Source organism: Poecilia reticulata, linkage group LG14 (genome assembly GCF_000633615.1).
Source record: "Poecilia reticulata strain Guanapo linkage group LG14, Guppy_female_1.0+MT, whole genome shotgun sequence".
Lineage (NCBI taxonomy): Eukaryota > Metazoa > Chordata > Actinopteri > Cyprinodontiformes > Poeciliidae > Poecilia > Poecilia reticulata.
In genome coordinates this window covers 19,568,743-19,592,320 of record NC_024344.1, presented here as the reverse complement: position 1 = coordinate 19,592,320, position 23,578 = coordinate 19,568,743, and the positions used below count along the sequence as shown (strand labels likewise).

The 23,578-nt window shown below is 40.4% G+C and overlaps 1 protein-coding gene across 4 annotated transcripts in view; it reads right to left on the bottom strand.

Annotated features, from left to right (window-relative positions):
• Positions 1-23,578, bottom strand: part of arhgap32b (Rho GTPase activating protein 32b) — an 89,324-nt gene that overhangs the window by 61,772 nt on the left and 3,974 nt on the right. For 3 of the 4 annotated variants that reach the window (XM_008428364.2, XM_008428366.2, XM_008428367.2), the window contains exon 2: positions 4,013-4,324. In XM_008428364.2, the coding sequence (XP_008426586.1) occupies positions 4,013-4,107 (95 nt within the window). In that variant the 5' untranslated portion in view covers positions 4,108-4,324. The remainder of the gene's footprint in view (positions 1-4,012; positions 4,325-23,578) is intronic. The other variant, XM_008428365.2, reaches the window with a different exon arrangement.

Here is a 23,578-nt window from a genome sequence, read left to right as displayed (position 1 = left end):
CCCTCCTCTCGACTCTGGTTGCTTCTGGTCGAGAGCGCTGTATTTTTTCAGATGTCAGTAGTAGCTAAGGGAGGAAATGAACTTTTTCACAGATCATCTGTCTAATATTATACTGACACGACATGGTGACAGTTTTAATAAATATGTAAAAATAAATATTTTGTAAAAGTTAACTATTGCAGCTTTAAGACAAAAAAGGTTGCCATTTCGACTTTATGTCCGATTAATCAAATTTTGATTAGGGATCATCGGAAGAGGAGATAAATTAATGAAATATTTTATAACAGTAAGAGTAAATTGTACTTTTTGTAGTAAAGTCAAAGTTCAGGGATGATTTTCACCACATCAATAACGTGTTTGCCTGCAGTCATTTTTCTTTCCTTCAAACAAAGAATCAGGTATCGACTTGCTTTGTACGTTTTGTGTCCATTAAAGTTTGCAGTGTGTGAACTTGACGAGTACATCACTGTGTATAAAGGGATAGATAATGTAGACCACATAGAAAATATTACATGCTCATATTACATATAACAGCCAGAGCATGTACATGAATAGGGAATGAAGTGTGGTTTTTAACATATCCTCATGCAGAATTTGTTTCTGCATTAATCATCTAACGAGCAGGATTAGAGAGTCACTAGACAGAATGCAGCTCTAAAGCTTTTTAGCTCCATTTCTCGGTGTCATCTCGGGGAACCCGTCCCCTCCTCTCTCCCCCCCCGATCCCAAGCTGCTGATCCTCTGATCCAGCCTCACCCAGCAGGATTTCTCGGACAAATTTTATAAATCACTAGCCTTGGCAAAACGCCCCGCCTTTCTCTTCCTCTTTTTTTTTTTTCTCCACACTGTCGTCAGTTGCCATGTTGGACCGCTGTCTAATATATGCTAAGCTGCTGCTGCCATGGTAACCCCAGAGCAGGATTTAGACCTAGTTCAGGAGCGGAGATGGACTGTGGGCAGGTGGAGGGCCTGAGTAGATTTGATGGTTATCCCTAGCCCCAAAAAAAAACAAAAAAACCATAACATAATGTTAATCCAGCAGAGGAATAACCACCATCAAGCTGCCTTAGCAGGACTGGAGGAAAAGGCTACAATAGGAAACTGGCTACACTTCAAGAAAGAGGTGCACTGATTGCCGTTTTGACCTGCCAATTCAGATTTTGACAGATTTTTCTTTAATCTAAAAAGTCCCTGAAGTGACAAATAGCTGTGGGCATTTATCATACCGTTTATCATTTAAAAATAAATAAATACATTTCTCATGATAATCATATCATCATGAATTTAGCTTTATCGTTGTCACAATAAATTCCAATTACTGCTTAAGAAAACCCTTTATTGATGGGATTGATAGTTTTAGTAGTTCCTCCACTGTTCGTTTAATAAGTTCATCAGTCAATTAAAAAATATGACTAAATGCATTTATTGCGTGCAATTTAGTGACTGAAATCACACTTTATGTAAACGGTGCCCTTAGGAAACATATTACAAATGGCTTAAAATGCAACTATTTGTGTTTGTGGGGCTATGGTTGCTGCGTCATATAGCCATGGCTAAAAATTGTGAGAATGATTCAAATGTTAATTTTTTACAAAGTCTACTACTTCAGTTTTTATAATGGCAATTTGCATATAATCCAGAATGTTATAAAGAGTGATCAGCTTAACAGCAATTAATTGCAAAGTCAATGTTTGCCTAGAAAATGAACTTTATCCCCCAAAACACATTTCAACTTCATTGCAGCCTTAAAAGGACCAGCTAACATTGTTTCAGTGATTGCTCCATTAACACAGGTGTGGGTGTTGATGAGGACAGGGCTGGAGATNCTCCCCAGATCTTAATCCCATTGAAAACTTGTGGTCAATCATCAAGAGACGGGTGGACAAACAAAAAACCCAGGAATTCTGACAAAATGCAAGCATTGATTGTGCAAGAATGGACTGCTATCAGTCAGGATTTGGTCCAGTAGTTGATTGAGAGCATGCCAGGGAGAATTGCAGAGGTCCTGAAGAAGAGGGGTCAACACTGCAAATATTGACTTGCTGCATTAACTCATTCTGTCAATAAAAGCTTTTGTTACTCACAATATGATTGCAATTGGATTTCTGTTTGTGATGAAAACATCTGACATACACACATGAAAACCAGAGGGCAGCAGACCATGTAAAAACATAATATTTGTGTCATTCTCAAAACTTTTGGCCATGACTGTACAGTCACTGCCACACCTAAAAAGGGAGCAGTAAATAATTCTGATTGTTACTTTATCACAATAGTACCCCAAAATATTGTGGTAAAAGTTTAGGTTCATATCGTCTACTCCTAGTGGCAAAGTTCCTGAGTTGGTAGATGTGAGCTGGTGGGCCGGTCTGTCAGTCAGCTCTCTCTCACTGCAGAGCAAAAGGAGACAGTAGCCGATTTTCAGACCTTTGCAAAGGCAGATAAGATCAGTGGATCACTCAAGTATCGCCCAAAGTAAGGAAATTGGAGCCGATTTATTGGTGCACCCTTACTTGAGGCTGGGGTGGAGGTTCACCTTCCAGCAGGACCACCACCCTTAACATCAAAGCTACAGCAGAATGCTTTAGATCAAAGCAAATTTGTGTATTGGAACGGCCCAGTCAAAGTCCATACCTAAAAACAATCGAGGATCTGTGCACATACTTGAAAGTTGCTGCTTACAGATACTTTCCATTCAATCTGACTGACTGACATGTCAGATTGCCTGTAGAGAAAAACCCCTAAAGAACTGCAGCTAAATGTGGCTCTACAAAATATTCACTCAAAAGGACTGAAAACAAAACTCATCCTCAGTCATTAGATTTGTTTTTCTTTAACTGAAAAGCATGCCAAATTTTTCATCAACTCACTTATGTGCTACTTTGAGTTGGTCACAAAAAAATCAGACCAAAATACTCTATTTGTGGCTGTAATGTCACAATGTGCTAAAGTGCAAGGGTTTGAATACTTTTGCAAGGCACAGAACACGGTTGACCATTTCACCTAAAACAGGTTTAAAACTCAGAGATACAAATCATTTAATGACGGTGACCACAGCAGCAAGGCAAACAGGAAGCTGAACACGTCACCGCCTTAAGGTCTGTCTCACCGCTCAACGCGCCAGAAGAGATTCCCAGGAAGTGCTTGAGATTAGCCCAACAAAGATTAACAACTGTGATGTGGAGGAAATAAGTGACATCCCCCGCAGCACCTGCTGGCTGCTAAGACAAGCCGCCATGCGCCGGAATGTTGTGTGTTTATGGTAAAACAGCCTCCAGCATTAGAAGCAGGATTTTAGATGCAGGTGCATGTGTGTGTTTGTTGGCGTTTAACGCATGGTCAAAGATGTCCGTGTGCGTGTAATGACACTGCACAAGCGTGCTGGTGTGGGCGTGCAGCTGGAACGATGACGTAATTGGCTGAAAGCTGCATGGTGTTGGTGGAGCTGAATGACCGGGGCTGCTGGAGATGTGAATGGAGGCTCCCAGCAGAGACCATTAGGGACCGCCGTCTTCCAGTTGCTATGGGGGCTGATAGGCTCTGTTTGGGAGTAGAGTCGTGGATGGGATGGGGTGGGGGGAGGCAAACTTTATACAGGGTGGGTTGGTGACTGTGCAAACTCACCCTATCAGCTCAGCTCTTGCAGTGAGGCACGGCTGTACATCGATGCCAACCCCCCCTTCCCCTCTCTCCCCTGCTTGCGCATACCTTGGTGTCATTTCTCCTTGAGGAACTCACCATCCCATCAACATATACATGTGCGCCCACACACAAACATCAACATACACACCAAATCTTCGAACTGTCATAAAGCAGGCTATTTACCCATGGAACATGGAGTCATGACAAAAACGGACACACATTAAAACCTCAAACACTCACTCCTTCAATAACTATAAACAAACTAGCATGCTCACTAAAACCGTACCTGAGGTGTGGTCCTTAACCTCTCTCTCTCTCTCACACACACAATGCATAGAGTTAACGTTGAGGGTGTGTGCCAGCCACTTACCTGTCCAGGATGTCATGGCTGGACGTGGCTGTGGCTCCCAGCAGTCCCAGTGCTGCACTCCCCACTGCTGCGGCAGCCCCGCTGCCTGCCTCCATGATACTGACTCACCGCAATGAGCAGTCTGCCAGAGGAGAGGGAGGGAGGGAGGGATGAGCGGGAGAGAGAGGGAGAGGATGTGAAGAGGTAGATCAGGAAGGCAAAAGACAAATGAGACAGAAGGAATCACATGTAGAGGCAAGAGAGATGACGACAAGGGGATTGAGGGGTTGGGGAGAGGGGAGAAAAGTGGGAGGAATCAGAGGGGACGCAGAGCTGAGGGAATGATGAGTGTTGTAGAGAAAAATGAGGAGAACATGAAAAGAGAGAGGAAGGGGAGGAAGGAGAGAGAGAGAAATAATCATGAAAATTATGAGCAGGATTTTGGCACAGTGTAAACACATGGAGGTTCTGGCACACACACCGTGTGTGAATCAACAGTTGAACGCCAACACGGGCCACGCTGCCATCCTCTGCTCTCAAGTTCCCTTCCCAGCCCAGACTGAAATGATCAGGCTCTTCACCGTCAAGGTAACAACAGAGCTACGACTGCACTACACCAGACAGCTGGCATTAATTACAGAATCTACATGCTGAAGCCTGTCACAATAACTAATTTTACTGGACGGTAAATTATCCAATGATATTGTCGTTTTGAGACCATTTTCAAGTACAATAATGGCACAATAATGCAAATTTGCCCCGGAATGGGAAAAAATTTAAATATCAAAACTAAAACACAAGAACCAAAAACAAGAGAGAAAATGGAAATAAAAACCTCCCTCCACTGAAACCAGAAATAAAATGGATTATGAAGTCTGTGTAAACAAAAATGCCCTTAGAAAACTATTCATCACCAAAGTAGAAATTATCAAGCTCATTTTAATTTATCATGCAATTAATTACTTATTACAAACTTTTAAATGTACTTTAGTTGCATCATAAGTAACTAAAGTGGTACTTTAGTTGCCAAAGTACTAAATACTTTAGCAAGTATTTAGTTTAATTCATATGAATTAAACTGAAGTTTAAGACCAAACATACAACAATACTTAGACACATCCGTTTAAAGTTTCTTGCCCTCTCGCAGTTGCGGAAATTCAAAAAATATCCACATCCCCAGAAATTTTTTTTTCTGTACCAATGAAAAATTTAGTTTACTGCAAATTTTCCATAAAATTGCTCAAAAACACTGATTTTAAGTGACTGCTAGCTCCCACCTGCAGGTGGCAGTTGTTCTTCCTGCCTCAGCCTTACTTCAGGTGAAGTTATAGTCCCAGATCAATATGATGAGTGAAGTTATATTCACTGTAATAAATAAGCGCAAAAAAACAAACCGAGAAAAGCAGTTTCCCTCTGTTCTCCATGACAGTAGGGGGAAAATTATTTTACAGGCCTTGCAATAACGTGACTTAATGAGAAAAAATATTGCAAACTTCTAAAGTAGCACCACAAAATCAGTGATTTTGGTTGTGGCATTTTATTTTTTTTAAATCACAAAAACAATTGCAAAATCGTGGAGGAAATGCACATTTCTAAAGATGCAGGGGGGAATCCTTTCGTAAGCACACTTTCTGCTTGACTGGTGATAAACAAGGTAGGAAATTGGAAAATCTAATATTTTTCCTGTCAGTGAAAGAACCAAGGGCTGCCAGGTTGCTCTGACAACAATGTTTTTGGAGCCGAAGTTGATACAAATAGATGCATACTCAGAGTTGGCCACTTTAAGTCTCAATGTGGTGCTTTTAAAGATGAAGTTGAAGGAAGCATAGAGAAGTTATTAAGTGGACAGTATTTTCAACATGTTCTGGCTGCAAGACATAGAGAGAGAGTGAGACTTTCAGCAGATACCAGGAAGTCAGAATCTATTCCAACAAAGTTGCTCAGTTTTATTCTTTTAAGCTTTCAGCTAGAGGTGAGGGATAAATCTATTTTTGGAGGCATTAAACACTTAAAATCAACGATTTTAAGTGTTTAATGAATGTCAAAACTTATCTTGAAGTTTATTTATAACCTCGTTCTTAGGAATGCAGAAGGCAGAACTCGGATGGTTGTAATTGGGGTGCCAGGACAGATGAGGGTAAACAAAGTGGTAAAAAAAAAAAAAAAAAAAAAAAAAAAAAAAAAAAAAAAAAAAAAGACTGACRAGAGACAGGCAGCATACACAACTGAGCTGAAATATTTTGAAACAAGACAAACACTAGAAATTATTACACTGTTCCACCTGCAGGCCAAAGAAAAACAGCAGATCATGCCGCTGTCAGCCAGAGAACTGTTAAATGTCAAAATTCCTCCCCAACATGGAAGAAGTAAATGCTTTAGTCTTTCACACTATGGATGGCCCTTTGAATGTACAATTTTCATCTCAAATATATTTTAGACGAAAAGTCAAATTTAAATCAGCTAGTCTTCGCTATAAACTAGTAAAAAGTGATCATAGTTTTATAGCAAAAGCTCTCACACATGCTGCGTTTACTCTTCTCTTATATGAATAATTAATGAACACTAATGAGAAACCGCATCGGTGCATCTTTACTTATTTATACCTTTAAGATCAAGTTTCTTCTCAGGAAACAATGAAACTTCTTGACTACTCGTTTCCCAAAACTGAACACTTCAAAAGTTTTACACAAGAAAAGAAGAAGGAAACCCAGAGTTAGTTTTTGTAGTGACAATGTTACTGGAAGTATAAAAGAATCGACTCTCTGCTGCGCCATCGCCCAGCTCAAGTTAGCTCCAACTTAGTGATTCAGCTCTACAAGTCAATGTTCCTAAACCTTGAGAAAGTAACAGACCAGGATGATCCTCAGGTTTTCAGACATTTATCTGAAAGAAAGAATGAATGTCCCAAGACTGTTTTAATTCTGTAAATGGGGATACATAGCAACTTTCTGAGTCACTGCCGGACAGATTTTCTGATCAAAACAAAGCATAGAGTTGTTTGAGCTTCAAAAGATGTGAAGTTTATTCCATGTCATATTCAATCCCATGAAGCAGTCACTGTTTGGACTGACTTTTCTTCAATTAAGAAGGCTCCATGTTTGTCCCAGTCAGCTCCCGGCTGATGGAGATGAGAGACGAGACAAGCCTCCTTCAGCACTGCCAGGCTTAGAGTGTTTGTTAAGCAGTAACAAGCGATAACAGATCTAAATTTGCTTTAGTGTTCACATGGATCCGAATACTGACTCTGGCAGCAGGTGCAGTCATAGTAAAGGAGCTGAAAATCACTCCTATAAAGTTGACAGCTGTGGAACATCCTGCCAGAGTTTTAAGCCACAATAAAGATTATTGGTTGACACACATTAAGTTCTTAAAGCAGCTCAGAATGTGACAGAAGTAGAGAGATGCACCAATCCAGGATTAATATCTGCACCTGTATCTTTATAATTTAATATATTTATGTCTGTGTTTAAAAAAGGTAGTTAAATACTAAAAAAGTATACATTTTCAGTATGTGTGAGGCATTTAAAAGTGATGACAAGAAGCCTGAAAATTAGTTAATTTCCTTTTTTGTATTAAACATTTTGTTCTATCATTCAGGTTGAGACATTCAATGTGATTCTAAGAGATATAACTGAACAGGAAGGCTAAAAAACAAATAGAAAAAAAATAATCTAGTAATATTTCTTAAGATAATAAAAATTGGCCAAATTAAGTATCCACCACAAATCTGCTCGACTTACTGCAACTTCACAAAAACAAATAATATATACATTATTAAAGAAATTGGGAGACAGGAAAACTAATCTTATCAGTTGAACTCAATACATATATCTGGTGTGGAACAATAGGAGCCCCAATTTAAATATCAATAACTAACAAGAAAAACAATGTATACCGGCTGTACTCCAAGGTGTAACATATTGTTTGTCAGAACCACTACAATGCTTCAAGTGTTTAAAACTTGTAAAAACCTGTCCATTTCTGGAACTCAAACTCAGGCTCACCTGCAGCCTACTCTTTTTACCACAAGTAACCACTATTTTCACACAATTATTAACTGAATCAAGTCCAGGTCATTTGGCTTAAACAGGAAGATGCAGTCAACTTTCCTCCATCTCTCATCATCCTGGTACCTGGAATCAGACCTTCCCTGGAATATCTGCTGCGACACCACAGACAACATGACCTCCTCCAGGTCAAACAGTCAACAGTAAGGCAGGAGAAATGACCCAAAACAACAATGTGTTCATCCAGGCAGATTAAGTAATCCTACAGGAGAGACACCAAAAGGAGAGAAAGAAGGGAGGGGATCTTCACAAGCCCCAATGAAGCAGCTGCTTCTACATCTGAGGCAGACTTCCTGCACACATAATCCTCTGGGTTCTCTGCTAAAAAAGCAGCCGACATGTACACTTACTGTAGAAATATGGGCAGTCGGGGAGCAGTTCTACACAAATGAAGGCATCATCTTTGCTGTGATTAATTCCAGTCCCACCAAACCTGCACAAGATGGCCCTTCATTTGTTTAGAAAGGTTTGAAACATGAGCTAAGAGTAGCTCTCGACTGCTACTCTGAGAACACACCAACACACACACACACACCGAACTCGCATTGACATAACTCCATGTTTTTATCATGTCAGTGTCCGCCTGCTTGAGTAGGATGCATGGAAATGCACGCACCTTTTGTGCACAGGGAATAAGGTGTGCGAATTAGTCGGGACAGAAAGTGTGTGTTTGCGTGTACGCAGCACAAAGCAGGCCGAGCTTCCCACGATCACCTGATGCAGCAGAAAACACAGAAAATGGCCGACCTTGTGAAAGGACACAGCCTCAGCTCATCTCGGAGGAGATTAAAAGTCAGGACTGAAAAGTCTTGACACGCGAGGGAAAAATCCTCCCCGTCATCACAATGGCAGCACAGCAGAGACGACGCTGGAGTGATATATTTACAGCCTGTCTCACTTAACACTGTTAAGTGAGACAAGGATGTAATTTTAGGGTTTGCTAGAAGCCGGCACACAACTCTGTTTCTTCTACTTTATGCCCTAAGCTCATTTCTGAATAACTAAGTGGTATAAAATGTCAGTTTAAAAACAAAACGCGCATTTAAGTGATAGCTGTTCAAAGTTAAGATGATACAGATTATTCTCTGAGTTTAAGAATAATTTTGGGGCTCTGATGTGAGCAAAGCAGACAGAGAAAAACATTTATAATTGATGCTGAAAAAATGAAATAAAAAAAAACACAGAAAAAGATTTGTTTTGATATTTCCAACCAAGTTACACTGGTCTGGATGCCGTTACTGGTGCATACAAACTCGCGCCCAGTTCAATGCGTGAACTATAAACCTGGCTTTAGCCTGGTGGGTTGCCTCATAACCCCTCGATGGGAACCCCGAAGAATGCATGATTAGATAGAAAATAAGTTCAGAAACTGGCAGAGAGAACCGGACCATTAAAACATCAGAACTGAGAGAGTACTTTCCTTAAATCTTTGACAGCATATGGCTGAGTGTTTACGCTCAGCAATTAATTCAAAACCCTACAAGCACACAGCAGAAGTATTCTGGTGACAGATTTAGAGCTAAGCTGGTATAGTCCACAGCCGCAACAGTAACAGCAGTAGTTCATAGCAATAAAAGTCAGGCTTTCCTAAAAAGTTTTGTTTAGTAGGAGTCACAAATAGATTCTCTAAAACAAAAGTTAGCTTCTTTGTACATGCTTGCATTCCACCTAAATACATAGGTTGAAACTACTGCATGAATAATAAAAACCTCTTGAAAATCAGCTAAACTGAAGCAGGAACAGATACCCAGATGTACTATTTCTATACTTTTAGAACATCTGTTACTTATATCCTTGCAAAAAAATATACAAACCAACAGAAGCAAGACTTTTGTACAATACTGCATTATTTAATTATACACCTATTCTCACAGTCATTATATCAGTCACCAGGCTGCCTTAGATGCAACTTTCCCAATCCCAGCCATGCCTTGTTTATCCTGCTACTCATTGAATAGACAGCAGCTGAGTAATCAGATGCAACATCTGCTTAGTTAAGTTAGCTGTGGCTAAATTTGGAGCATGCCTGTATTGTGATAATTACAGTAATCTGTTCTTGAAGCCCAGAGGGGGGCTGAGAGGGGTTGTCCCCCACAGAAAACCCAATTAAGGTTTGTTTAAAATGTTACTCCAGCTTTCTGTGAATAGCATGGGAGAAAGAATCTATCAATCTGTTGCTCACAGTATGGCATAGCAAGCACCTTGTGAATGCTTCCATCACAAACACTCATGTCCAACTTGGGTAATCTAACCAGCTATATCAGCTATTGCTGCTCAACCTTGGTGGGAACAAAGTCAGAGATCTTTGGACTGAACTCGCCAACAATCCAACTGAAAAACAAGTGTTGAGCGCAGCCTCTCCGCCTCGACATATTGATGTGCAAATCAGCCGGTGACGTCAACCTGGGCACTTGTCAAGCAGCTCCTGAAGGACCTAGCAACAGCATTCACTCTCCCGCTTCTTTCTGCATTGTTTCTGGAAGTCTTAGCGAGAGTTTGGGTCTCCATGGATAGCAGAACCCCAAACTGAAAGGCATTAACCCACATAGCAGCTTCCCCACTGTGTTCAATGAAATACAGTTGCTTTCTTTGCCGCATTCACTTTATCTGACGAAGCCATCTTGTTTTCAAATGTGCAGCCCTAGCTTTAAGTGAAGTAGTGAGGATCTAACTATGCAGGGGTTTTGCTGATTTTATGGCTAAAGCCTGACAATGACATACAGAAGCCTACAAGCTGAACTTTATTTTCCAGGTCAGTGATCCATAATGACGAGGCAACATGCGACAGTGAGCTCAATTCTGTGCACAAGTTCAATCTACAGCAAATAAAGCAACATATTGCAACAGAACAGTGGATTCCAGCTCAAAACTGATAACCAGAAATAGATTCATCCCATTGGTTTGATACAGAGGGTGGGAGTGTGTGTGTTTAGGGAATTCTTTTTTTTGGATCAAAACTGTCAATATGAAGATATTATTGCCTAAAGTCATCTGTTGAGGCTCTATAATAAAAGAGATGTGAATTTTTCACACACATCTAAGACGCTGTTAGAAAAGAAAACATATATGACATGTTGAAAACTGCAGGGTTTCCCCCAAGTGCATCATAAGCCTGGTGGGTCACCAGGCTTTGCTTGCGCTCCCTCTGGGCTAAGCATTGTTTGTTTATTTATTATAGGTTTTTTATACATAAACAGTACCAGTAAGACATGACGGGTTAAAGAGGCTCTCTGGTGAAATGGAAAAATACGAGGGCTGTGCAATTTTATCGACTCTACGATATTTATCTATATTTTTTTCCTTAGAAAGTATAGATTTTTCATTCGCGAGTATCAATACGTTAAATCCTACTTTGAGTTAAATATCAAATCCACCAGGGGTCACGCCAGCAATTGTCATCCCACTGGTCCCAACTTAGTGACTTTAACGCTAAATTTATCAACGTTTCAGGCAAAAACGTCGGCATTGGCCAAAATCAAAATCAGCAGGTCGGGCTTCTTAAAGATCGGTCAGAAAACTGCAACTGACGTACCTCTAGTGTCAACTTTCATACTGCTACAATTCCATCTGTTTTTATTCATTTATGGGCAGTGCAGTCCAGTTAGATATACTTTGCAATCCAAAGAGACTTTTTAAATATCTGCCATAGACCAACAACCCTCCCATTCCCTCCTTTAAGTCATCAATCATTCCAATCGGACAGGCAATTATATTTTATTGGAACGCTGTGAGAGCAGCCTGCCTGGATCAGTATGCAGTACAATGGAGGGATAGCTGGTAATAGCTCCTCATGTCAGAGTATTTTCTCCTCATTCTTATTCATAAATCATTTTGAGGAAAATGTTCGCAGGCACATTTATCAGTTTAAGTTGGATGAAACCCTCCTCTGTGGCTATTGTGGGGGAATCACCTGAATTTATTTCTACTTGCAGCTCGACCACGGCTCTGTGAGACCCTGACATTTACAATGACACCCTGAGTTGTGTTTAATGAGGCTGGAGCTACTCAACATTCCTCTAGTTGTGTCTAACCCCACTCTGTACAGCATCAACACTGGTAGCAACCTTGAACTCATCTGCTAACGGCTTCATTGTTGTGCAGATGAGTCTTGTATTGGAATGCGTCTTCAAAACGCACAAATCCCTCTCATAATTTGCAGCGCATAAATCACAAAGTTCGCCTACAGCTTTGAAAAAAATATCAAGCACGAGGATGGACAGCAGTAGACTGGTGCACAATTATTTTCCTTGATGAATCCTCCTCATTACCTGGGACATCTGGAAACTAAATCGTCCAGAGAATAAAAGGTGAACAATTCAATGAGAACTATGTCATTCTAGAAAAATAAAACAAAAAGAATGTGGGATTTGTTCTCATAAAAGAGAAATGGGGTTGCTCACTGCCTAACAAAACTGGGCTTGTGTGCAGTCAATGCGAACCTCTAAGAATGCCACTATAAAGGCAGAGTTATGGTCACGCTTTTAGAGGTTGGTGAGCAGTGAAACTGATCACAGTGAGGCACATGTATTTATATCTCACACACTCAAAATTTATTCATTTTGTGTCTGTGCAAAAACACAGTGGGCTGCTGGTGGACTGGCCTAGTGACCCCAACAGAACCAGTCAGTATCACCCACAGCAGAAAATGATTTTTGTAGAATCAGAATGAAGTGGTTTACACAGCAAGATGCCAAAGATGATGTACATGTGAATAGAAGAAATGCACTGAATAAAAATATCAGCTGGTGACTGAAACTGACTAAGTTTCAGCCTTACCAACCCTGGCCACAAACCTAAAACTCCCAATTTTTCAATCAGTTATTGCACCATACCAAGACTATAACAAAAACCTTTGAGCAACCTCTGACAAACTAGCAGATGGGGGAGTGTCTCCCCGTGGATATTGGCTATAAGACTCTGATTGGTGCTGCTCTTCCTTTTTAAGTTTGAGGCCAAAAAATAGTTCTTGTAAAACCCTAAAAACAATTTACTGCTTGTGGAAACACCAAGTACTATGTGAGGTACTAATGGTTTGATTTGTATTTCCAGTCAGCCTACACAGCATGAGTTTTCAAGAGGCCTGCTCCACTTTTTTCTCCTCCTCTGTGCAACCAAACAGCAGTAGATGCTCATTAAAGCCCATTTTATAGGCCTCGGCACAGCTGAAGCATGCAGAGGATGCTGCCATCACTGCTTACAAAAGCTTGGCGCTCAACTGTTTGAATGCTCCCATCATTATCATTTTATTGTAACAGTCATTGTTCTAAGTGTGAATGGCCCTTTATTCACAACAGCTGGTTTTGTGAGCTGGTACACGTCTCTTAACATAAAGCTGAGAATTTTATGAACAAGACCAAATAACCTCAACAGTAACAGAAGACGCAACGCTACCAGCTACCGACCACATGCTTGACCACCGACAGAACTCCATTTCTGTGAAGTCATTTTATCTGAGCTGATGAAAATACAAGAATTATGCTGGACAATAAAACCTTCCTTTAAAATAGACTAGCATCACATAAACAGACTCACAACTTAGTCATTACTGTATGGATCTAGAAGTACTGCACCGCTGGTTCACTTCCTGATACAAACCTGTTAAGTTTATCTTACATTTACAGGTAGAAACAATTTAGCCACTTTGAAATATTTAAAGCATAAAAAGCAAAGAGTTCCAGTTTGAAGACCAAAAGTTTAGATAATGATGCTCAAACACTGGATTTGACAAGCCATTTGTATGAATCATCTTATTCATTTTTACTTTAGATTTGTTGTTAATCTTGTCAAATTGTAGAATCTCATACTGACCCAAACCTATAATAAAAGCAGATCTGCACAACTAATACCCGTCAATAAAGAAGAGAAACATCAAGTGAGACATGAATCTGTGTTGTCTGCTTCAGTTGTGGCAAAGCTAAGGACGAGTAAAAAATGTCAACAATGAGCCGACACAGATGAATGTTCTATACACTGAACCACTGTGTCCTTGTTCACCTGGACTTTTATTTCTGTGAGCTACGAAGTGCACACATCACAGAGTGCAGTGTTTACAGTGAACATGCAGATCACAGGTTCAAAGTATGATCTGAAAAGGGCTTTGCAGTAGTTGTGTTGTTGACATCATTACCAGGAGCAGAGCTACTTTCCCGTTTCATGAATACTGAAATAGATGCTGTGAAATATGTATAAAAAGAACCAAGTGAAAAATCATTTCAGATTTATGGATAATAAACGAGCATGCAGGGTAAAATCATTTATTACAGATACCATATATTCACAGCAGAAAACAGAATAAATAAAAGGCAGACTATCTATAGTTACCAGGGAAATTGTTAATTAAAAATAGTTTCACTTTACAGGGAAAGTATTATGTATTTTCCAGCCACATAGTGCTATTTTATAGCCCAGTCAATTAACTGTGTTACCTCCTGTTCTAAAAATGTTGTACATGTCAAACAGGAGAAAGAAACCTAACTTTGGAAATTAATGGCTTGAAATTGGACCTCTGTTTCTTTAAGACGCTCATGTTCTTCCTGACATCACTGCTGTTATTAACCCTTTTAGCAATGTTTTAAACCACAAATAAGCTTGTTTAATGAGCAGGTGCACAGTTCCACCAGGTCTTTGCCAATTGTTGCTGGCTAGTGTGAAGGAGTTGAGTGTGGGAGGAGGGCTGCTCTGTGAGGCGAAAGCCTTGGATCTGCAGCTCTGAGGAGTTTCTTATTCCGAGGCGCCGCCACCCAGGCGTTTTGCCCACCAGAATGGTTGTCGTGGGAAATTCAAGGATTTCTCAGACATGCAAGAATAAAGGCAAAACTCCAAGTGTGTTTTTGAGCAAAGCATGTTCAGACACCTGAAAATTAAACGCACAGTGATGTAAAAGCAACAAAAAGAGAAAAAGACCGGGCTTTATTAAATACGTTTTACTAAAAATGTAAAGAAAAGTCTATCTTATTAAACTAAAATTGTTAATTTTTGTCAGCACAGCTTGATTCTTATAAGCTATTCCTACATATTTACCTACTTATTTTTCTTAATGAGAATTTTTCCCTTAATCAAATCATTCAGCAGTCACTACAAAAGGTTGTTGGCGCTTTCTGCAACAGCCTGCAAGGGAATAACTCCAGGTGAGTGACAAGTGTTCTCCTGAGGCGTGGCACCAGCGCCATGTCACCGAGGAGAGGACACGACTGCATCTGGCCCACAGCATAGCATGCTGACTCACACTGACACACATTAATAAATAAGTGATTTATCAGGGCACCTTTGACATAAATCTCCCAGAAAGTTGTGCTGAAAAAGCAGGTGGGTTCAGCTGAAACTAATCCTCTGTCCAAATGAGGCATCTGTCCTGTCAGTTACCCTGGACAGCATTTAAAACTGAAAGACAAGCAAGAAACAACTCATGGTTCACTGACTGGATGCGGACGCTCCACAAGCCGGCTTCATTAACTTCCCCTGCAGCTCTGATTAATGACGAGGGCTGCATGCTGCCAGCAAACGTCCAACACCATCAGGCTGACAGTTACGGACAAGGAAATAGCCTATTTTCCATGTATATCTATGTTAGCCTAAGGCAGTTCATTTCCACAAACTTTTTAAAACCTGAAAAATAAGAACTGAGAGAAGTACAGCATCTGCCGACCGCGTATTAATCTGTTTAATAAGATTTCGGGACAAATCCAGGTAGCGCTTAGGACATCATGCAAATCATCGAGTGCACCGCAGCCGTTTAAACAAACAAAAGTATGAGTCACTCCGACAGGAAACTCATTACACAAGCCTTCACAACTTCCTGTAGTTTAAATGGAGCTGACCACACATCGACAGTGAAATGGAGTACCAATTACAAAAACATTTATTAGCGGTGCAGTTCGGATGTAAATAATATCAGAGAGATGAGATGGATGCTGTGTTAAAGTTTAATGTCGCAGACTGAATACACACAGTGATAGTCAAATGTTATGTAGAGAACAGCAAACACTTTAAACACGTGACTATAGCTTCTGTGTAAGATGAAATGAATCTAAATCCATCTGTATTTGTTTGGTAAAACCCGATCGTTTAAACCTGCCCAGAGGTCTAGAAAAAACTACACAGACCGAATGAATCTGGGGCACCTTTTGTACAATTACTTCAACAAGATAAATAACATGCTTTTCAAATTGAACATGTTACAGTCTGAAAGGTGGCCCTTGTCAGGTGTTAAGGTGTTTTATCTTGTGAACAGTTCGACGGAGGAAAAGCACATTGTTCCTCAATTTAACTTTTTTCTGTAAAAACTAAAGATTTCTCAGTCTAGCTTTTCCTGACCAATGGAGGTCTCTGGTTTTGAAATCTGACCCGATTCTGTTTTTTCCTCTTCTTCTTTTAAGTAGCTTTGAATCTAACAGAAAATGGAGGACTTACAAAGTTAAATTTTCAGATAATCTCAAACTGGCCAGACCAAATGCTCAGAGAATCAAGTGAGTCTCACTCAACCCTACAAGAGATATGCTGGCCAAGAGACACACCTATCAACCCTAAAGTTTAACTCTGGCTTGTGGCCTTTGGCTTGTTAACTTCAGTTTCTGGAGGCAAAGCAAGAGAAAAGTTTGTTCCTGAACCAAGCAAACCATCTGAGATTCCATGACTGAAGTGGGTTTCTATCCGTATTATACTCCATTTACAGTGCACAACAGATGGAAAGATACTGAACAGCTATTGTGTCAGCCACGCCGGGCACAAGATGGAATTTGTGAAGCTTTCTTTCGGCACAGCACTCATTAATTGGATTTAACTTGGATTGTTGTCACTGAAATACTTTAAGACTGATGACTATCCTTTACAGAAACAACATTGTCCAAAACTGCATGTTTTCCTGTGGAATCCACTCAACACTCAGAGGTTTTGACACGCAAGACTTGAAAGACCAGAGAAAGACCTTGTTGCTGCTGTAGGCCCAATAGATGATGACTGATGCGGTTGCTTAATTTCCTACAGTCAACTAGTTACATGTTGTTGCCAATTACACTTCTCCACAGGAGAAAACATGCAGCCTCATTGAGATTAACTGCATTCAGGCAACACAGCTATTGAACCGTGTTTTATAATTAAACTTAAGCAAACTGATCTCGAAATTTCTAATTTTACCCAGAGATTTTCTGGCTCGGTTACAATCTGCAGTAAAACTTTGACCTGCCACGCTGACTCACGTTTCTCTTTAGAACTATAATTAACAGCCTGCAAAATATTTCTTTGAAGTCTTCATGCTGTGAGTGGTCATTACTTATTTATACAAGGAGCAGAGGAAACATCCCACCATGTGTGTGAGTGAGCAGAGTCCATGTGAAAAACAGTTTTACCCTTTTAAAATAACAAAATTAAAACAGAATTGACATTTTAAACGGTCTTTGGGGATTAGCGGAATTAGCATGATTAGCATTACCAACTTTAAATATCAGTCTCCGCAGAACTGAAACACTTTATCTCTGGGATTTCCAAAAAGGTTGCCATCATTTCCACACCCAGTATGTTCAATCAAACAGAAACTCAAAGAACACCATGGAGTAATTTTATTGTAATATCTCTAGCCTTCAAGGTTTTTGCCACGGTTGGATGGTGATGCTGTGGGCAGGAAGCATCTCTGACAGAGGTCAGTCTTTCAATCAACCTGAAGAAGCCTCTGACTGAATATTGCTGCTGGATCATGCTCTCAGGACAATGACGTCATTCTAACAGCTCAATTTCTGAGCAGCAGAGATATTCCACTGGAACATGATCTGGATGGCATCATCTAGTTGTTGATAAATCCTGATAATCCACCTAATTTGCCGCGTTTCATCTTCAAGTCTCTGTCCGGTTAGAAAGTCGGGCAGAGAGACGTCGGAGTTTGGGGGTATGATCGATGGAAGAAATGGCTTTTTTGTGCCAGTAGAAGTCTGGTTTTGCCTAGGAATAACAATAAATAATTGCTTATGGCAATTATGAATACAACTAGTAATTTAGATCAAAATGACCAGGTCAGAGAACAACCTGATTTCAATCTCGGTAATGTTCTGTTCCTCCTCCAGTCTCTGCTATTCATCTTTAACAAACATGAACACTGATGTACAAAATATCTGCATTAACATTGACAGCGGCCGATATTAGTTATATTTTACATAACGCTCCTGGTTCAATAAATAAATGCAGGTTGATATAAACAACCAATATTTGTTTTCGTCTTGTTGCCATTTATTCCTGGTCAATTGTTTCCCTAAGGTGTAAAGAAATATATATAATTTCAATGAATGTCAGTTATGAGCCATAACGGCAATATTAATACTGGATATCAATATCGGTCCAAATTTGTATATTGGTGCATCCCTATCATAACAGAACCAAAGTTCTGCCACCATGAGTGGTGCAAATCAAATCAATCATTTTAATTCCATAAATGTTCTGTAACAAATAAAGTGATAGAGCAACTCGTCTTCTTTCCTGCCTGCTGAACGACCTACAAACACCTACTGTGTTTATTCTGGAAACCTTCTAATGATGTTATGAAGCTTTCTAGTTGTTGCAAATGTAAACCAACCTGCATGGATTGATTTTAAGTACGATCACTACCCCCAGCAACTTCAGTTGGGATTTCTTTTAATAGTTAGTTATTAGGAGCTGACGAAGAAAAAAAAACAAAAACAAGACTTATGCCATGACCAAGCACTTTGTTCTGCCTCCTTTAAATGACATTGACATCATGTGGGCTGTCTTGTATAATCCAACAGAGTACAGAGGAAAGGTCACTATTAGACATCAACTGAATTGAAGGCTACTTTGCTCATACTAGTAATTTCTCAACCATAACTCAAGTGGACAAAAGTCCCAGGTCACTGGAGAAGGTGCGTTTAAATCCAGTTCACCTCAGTCCATGCCTCAGTAGGAGCCACTTAGATGTCGCAGGTTCCACTCGAGACTATAATCAAAGTGAGACACAGGCATTATGATTCTCCTTCAGTGTTGTGTTTTTATCTACCTCATTATGCTCGTCATTCGATGCCCTCTCCAAAGCCTCCTGTCTCCAGTCTCAGAGGACCGGCCATCAGCAGTGACCTTGTTAATTCTGTTGATAAGATGAATAAGGCCCGGCCACAGGGCTGTGTTCGGTGTGAGAGGCGAAAGCTCTTGGTACAGAGTTCTGACTGAGAAACTGGGGAGTTTCTTCCTGTAACTTAACCTTTGTTGCTCACTGAAGCGTTTTAACAACGATATTATTGATAACATGCACTTTGGAAAAAGATCTTGCTGACATGATAAAATCGTATCAGAGCCTAGACTACAGGATGTGGAACTTTATTCTCTAGAGTACAAATTAACTTTCAAAGGAATAGTCCAAGGGCTAGACAATAAAGCAATAGCAATACAATACCCATGATCAGTATCAATAGGTAATACATCTAATATTCAAATATATAGCATATCAGAGAGAAATGTCCTTGAGCTTATTTGATCAGAGCAAGAGTATTGAATTCATTAAAAAAAACACATTTTAAAAGACCCTCACCATTAAATCATTAAATGACATGTTCCTAATCTTTGTAAAACTCAAAAATGCTAAGGAGTATTTAAATTTCATGCATTTAATTATGAGAGAAAAACAGAACATTTGGCGTGCTAATCACCATTCTGATTTCAATCGCTGACACATGAGTGCATCTCTTCTTAAAACAACTTCCATTTTTGCGGTTTCCCTCACCAATAAGTCACCATGACACAACTACCAATATTCCTCAACAGAAAACAAAGTAGGTTTATACAAACTGCAAAACATGATAAAGCTACCAAAAAAAACCTGCTGCAAATCTAATGTGCTCCAGTAAAAATAAATAAATAAATAAAGTAGTGTCGTTTTCTTCAACTAAGCAATCTGTATGGAAGATTTTAAACGCGAGGTAATAGCTTTCTTACTGAGGCTGAAAGATTTCTACTTCAAACTTGAAGATTACAGCATCAGAAAAACGTGCTTTACCACTTCAAATACTCTTAAAGTTGAAAACATTCACTTCAGACCAACACACAAAGAGCACACAGAACAGATAAATGCTAAACAGCTGCTCAGATGAGTCAGTCTGCTAAACACCGCTGTGATTGGCTGTTCGGATGAAGCCACGTCACTGATAGGCTGGTGTCCCTCCAGTCTGAATGTGCTCAGTGCAATGAGACTTAAAGATTGTGACTATTGGTCTGAGAGAACAAGAAAAAGTTTTTTTTACGCACAAACAGAATGACTGGCAGAAGTTCTGCAACGACATGACAGGTGAGTTTGATCTTAATGCAAGAAGATGGACATTGCATCCATCAACCTAATTAACAACATGGAGGTGAAGAAATGTGGGTTTGCGCGACCCGCCATACAACCTGAGGCTGGGGGCCGCTTAGAGCCCCGAGGCTCAAGAGTCCTGCAGCTGTAAACGGGGCCACTAAGCAGGCTCCACTGGGACCCGGAGCAAGGCTGCATGCACTGATATCTAATCCATGATGGCACTGAAACCAGTACCAAGTACTATTAAGGGGAGTTAAGGCCAAGATTTAAAACCGTGGCTGCACAACACCATGACTGGCTAAAGACAAAAAAACATTTTTCAGCTGGGTGAAGACCTGATTTAAAAATTAAAATAAAAGGCAATAGAGATTAGTGAAGCGTGTCATGTGAGAATTTAAATCCCAGCTCCAAAAAGCTCATTTTGGCGTTTCGATTTTCTCTTTTACTTCCTGTCTGCTGGACGGAGGGCCACGGGGCTATCGTGTAACAAAGGTCAGCGCCAGCCTGAGCTCAGCACATCCCAGCTGGACACACGCTCATTTTACAAGTGTATCAATTATTGACTGCGGTGATGTCATCCCTAAGTGACCTCTAAAGCTGAGACGGCTACATGTTTGTTGAGAGGGAAACGTGTTACTGTTCCCTACACCGGACAGAGGAGATGGTGACGGATTCTGTCCTTTGGTTACACAGCTGACCCCTGGAGATTTCGACCTACTGATATAAACATCTAATTACTGCCAACTCTGTTTAATTCATTTTACTGAACTATGATCCTGTAAGAAATGGAGAACCTGAAACATCTACAGGATGAGAGTGAAGATGTGGCATCAAGCTGCTTTTCCAGCTGTGGAAACCCAAACCAGTTCTTCAAAACAACCAGAAACCAATCAACAATCACAAAGTTTTACTTTTTTTTTTGTCAGCTCAACAATAAACTTGGCATGAAATTAATCTAAACAAATGAAAAAGTCTGGAAAGGAATGTAAATCTTTTTAGTCCTAAAACTGCAAAAGGGTTTTGCATATTTCCTGGCAGCTACTTTACTAATTTCTTTTGGGCTCGCTTGAAGAAAACTGAAAAAAAAAAATGTGTCTATTCTCTCAATAAAAATACCTAAGTTTTAGTAATGTAAAAGCAGATATGGGTGAACCACGCTTTGATTCATTGTCTGTTTAGAGTTGTGATCCTATGTACACAGCTCTACGTACACAAAAGTGTACTTCCTGCACTTTTGTGCAGGAAGTACACAAAAGTGACACATTCTTCAGAGTTCATGTTCCACAAAATCCATTGCATCTCTTTACTTTTAGACACAAATAATGTGTTCAATATAGTACACACACAGGAAATGTGTCTCTATAAAGGTAGGCATCTGGCTGGTTTAGGTTGGGAGTAAAACCGGCTGATCAGAAGGAGCACACTGGGCTGGCACAGCATCATTGGAAATGATGACCTGGTTTCATTGGTCCGGTTTCTGTGTTCACACATTCACACGTCAGAACTGTGTGTCATGGTGTGTGTGTTCGGACGACTCAATCTGGGGCAGCATCCGGAAGAATCATTCAGTTCTTTTTTTGAAAACTTTTAGCAAAATGCAAATGAGCCGATTAAACGTAGCTCCGTCCTTAACATTTCCATCCATTAGGTTTTATTGAAGCCTTTTATTCTAATAGTTGAGAAATGGCTCTTCTTGGCTCTGATTTTTTCCCCCCCTTGATTATTCAAAGAAAGAAGGATCCCTTCAGGCATTGAGACATTAACATTTTTCATCCAATTCAATGAAAAGGGGAAAAACTCAAACCGAGGCAGCGCACGCACTTTTCAACCGCTGTAAAACTGCTGAATGAAAACATGAGGGAGGAATATTTAAACTCCATGCTGACAGTTTCCAGAAGTTCCACGGCCTTGTGAAAACCTCCAGTTCAATTTCCACTCGTCTTGGCAACGCAGCAAGCTCAGCGATCAACAGCGTTGGTTTCCCTGACGTCCGCCAGAGTGACTTCACACAAAGCCGCCGCCAGACCGACCCTGAAACAGAACTCCCGTTTCTCAGATCTGATCTGAGGCCGGAGTGGAAATACCCTGGCAACCAGCTAATCGGCGGCGGCGTCAATGCCAGGATTGTTTACGGAGGAATGGAATCTCTTCTGGGAATGCCGCGGCGGCATCTCCACGACTCCGCAGTGGGACTGGAGCTAGGCGCTTCGGGAGTCGGCAGTAGCAGGATAACCGTCAGGCGGAATGAAGGGGACACACAGGCAGACATAACAATGGCTGGTTAACCTCAACATATATGTGGCAGTGTCTGATGCAGGGGTCAGAGGTCGTGTCTGGCTTTGTCACTGGCAAACGCACGCAGACAAAAAGACTGTTGAGAGTACTAATGTTTTATGCAGAAACGAGAGCAGAAGGCTGCACACAGACGGTGTATCCACACACCGATTTAAATTCAGAATGCTGAATTAATTAGACCGGCAAGGTGAGCTGTCACACTGTATGATCAACTGTGCTCTGTTTACACTGTGGGTGGTTATTAGGCAAGTTGTACTGCAGAGGACTCATTTTATTCTCTCAGTTAACCCAAAACAATGAGACCTGGACGTCTGAGGAACTGGAGGTGAAGTTTTGCCTTTCTTAGAAAAAAATATGTTCAAACCCCAGCCAGGTGTCGGGATGCATCCATCCGCTTTTTTCCACCTCCAGTGCAGATATCTAAAAAATTTCAATATCGAGACAGACAATATTGAAAATTTTATTTTATTCAATGCAAACAAGAAAAAAAACCTGAGAACTAAAATTTCTTTCAGCTCTAGACGTTATCAACACTGACTGAGTTCAGTAAAAGGGCCAATGGCTTAGGGGCCGATGTTTCTGTGCACCCCACCTCTCCAGCAGGTGTCAAAACACAAGTTTCAATGTCAAAAACAGAAATGTCGAAGCCGTTATGATGTGACATCTAGAGACGGAAAACTTCTGATTACCTCCGATATAAACAAGCCGACGGAAATCAGAAAACTCCGAGAACAAGGAAGGCATGGAGCTGACGCCGTGTCAGCTCCATGCACTGTGCTGCAACTTTACCTGTACACAAATAAAAGATGTCATATTTATAAGACATGATTATTCTGATGAGTGCGAACAGAGAGGGAATAACCCACAGACAAATCTGCCATCAGGTAAAAACAGAAAAATTAGCATTTCCAAAGCCCCTATGATCAAATTACACAGGATTAT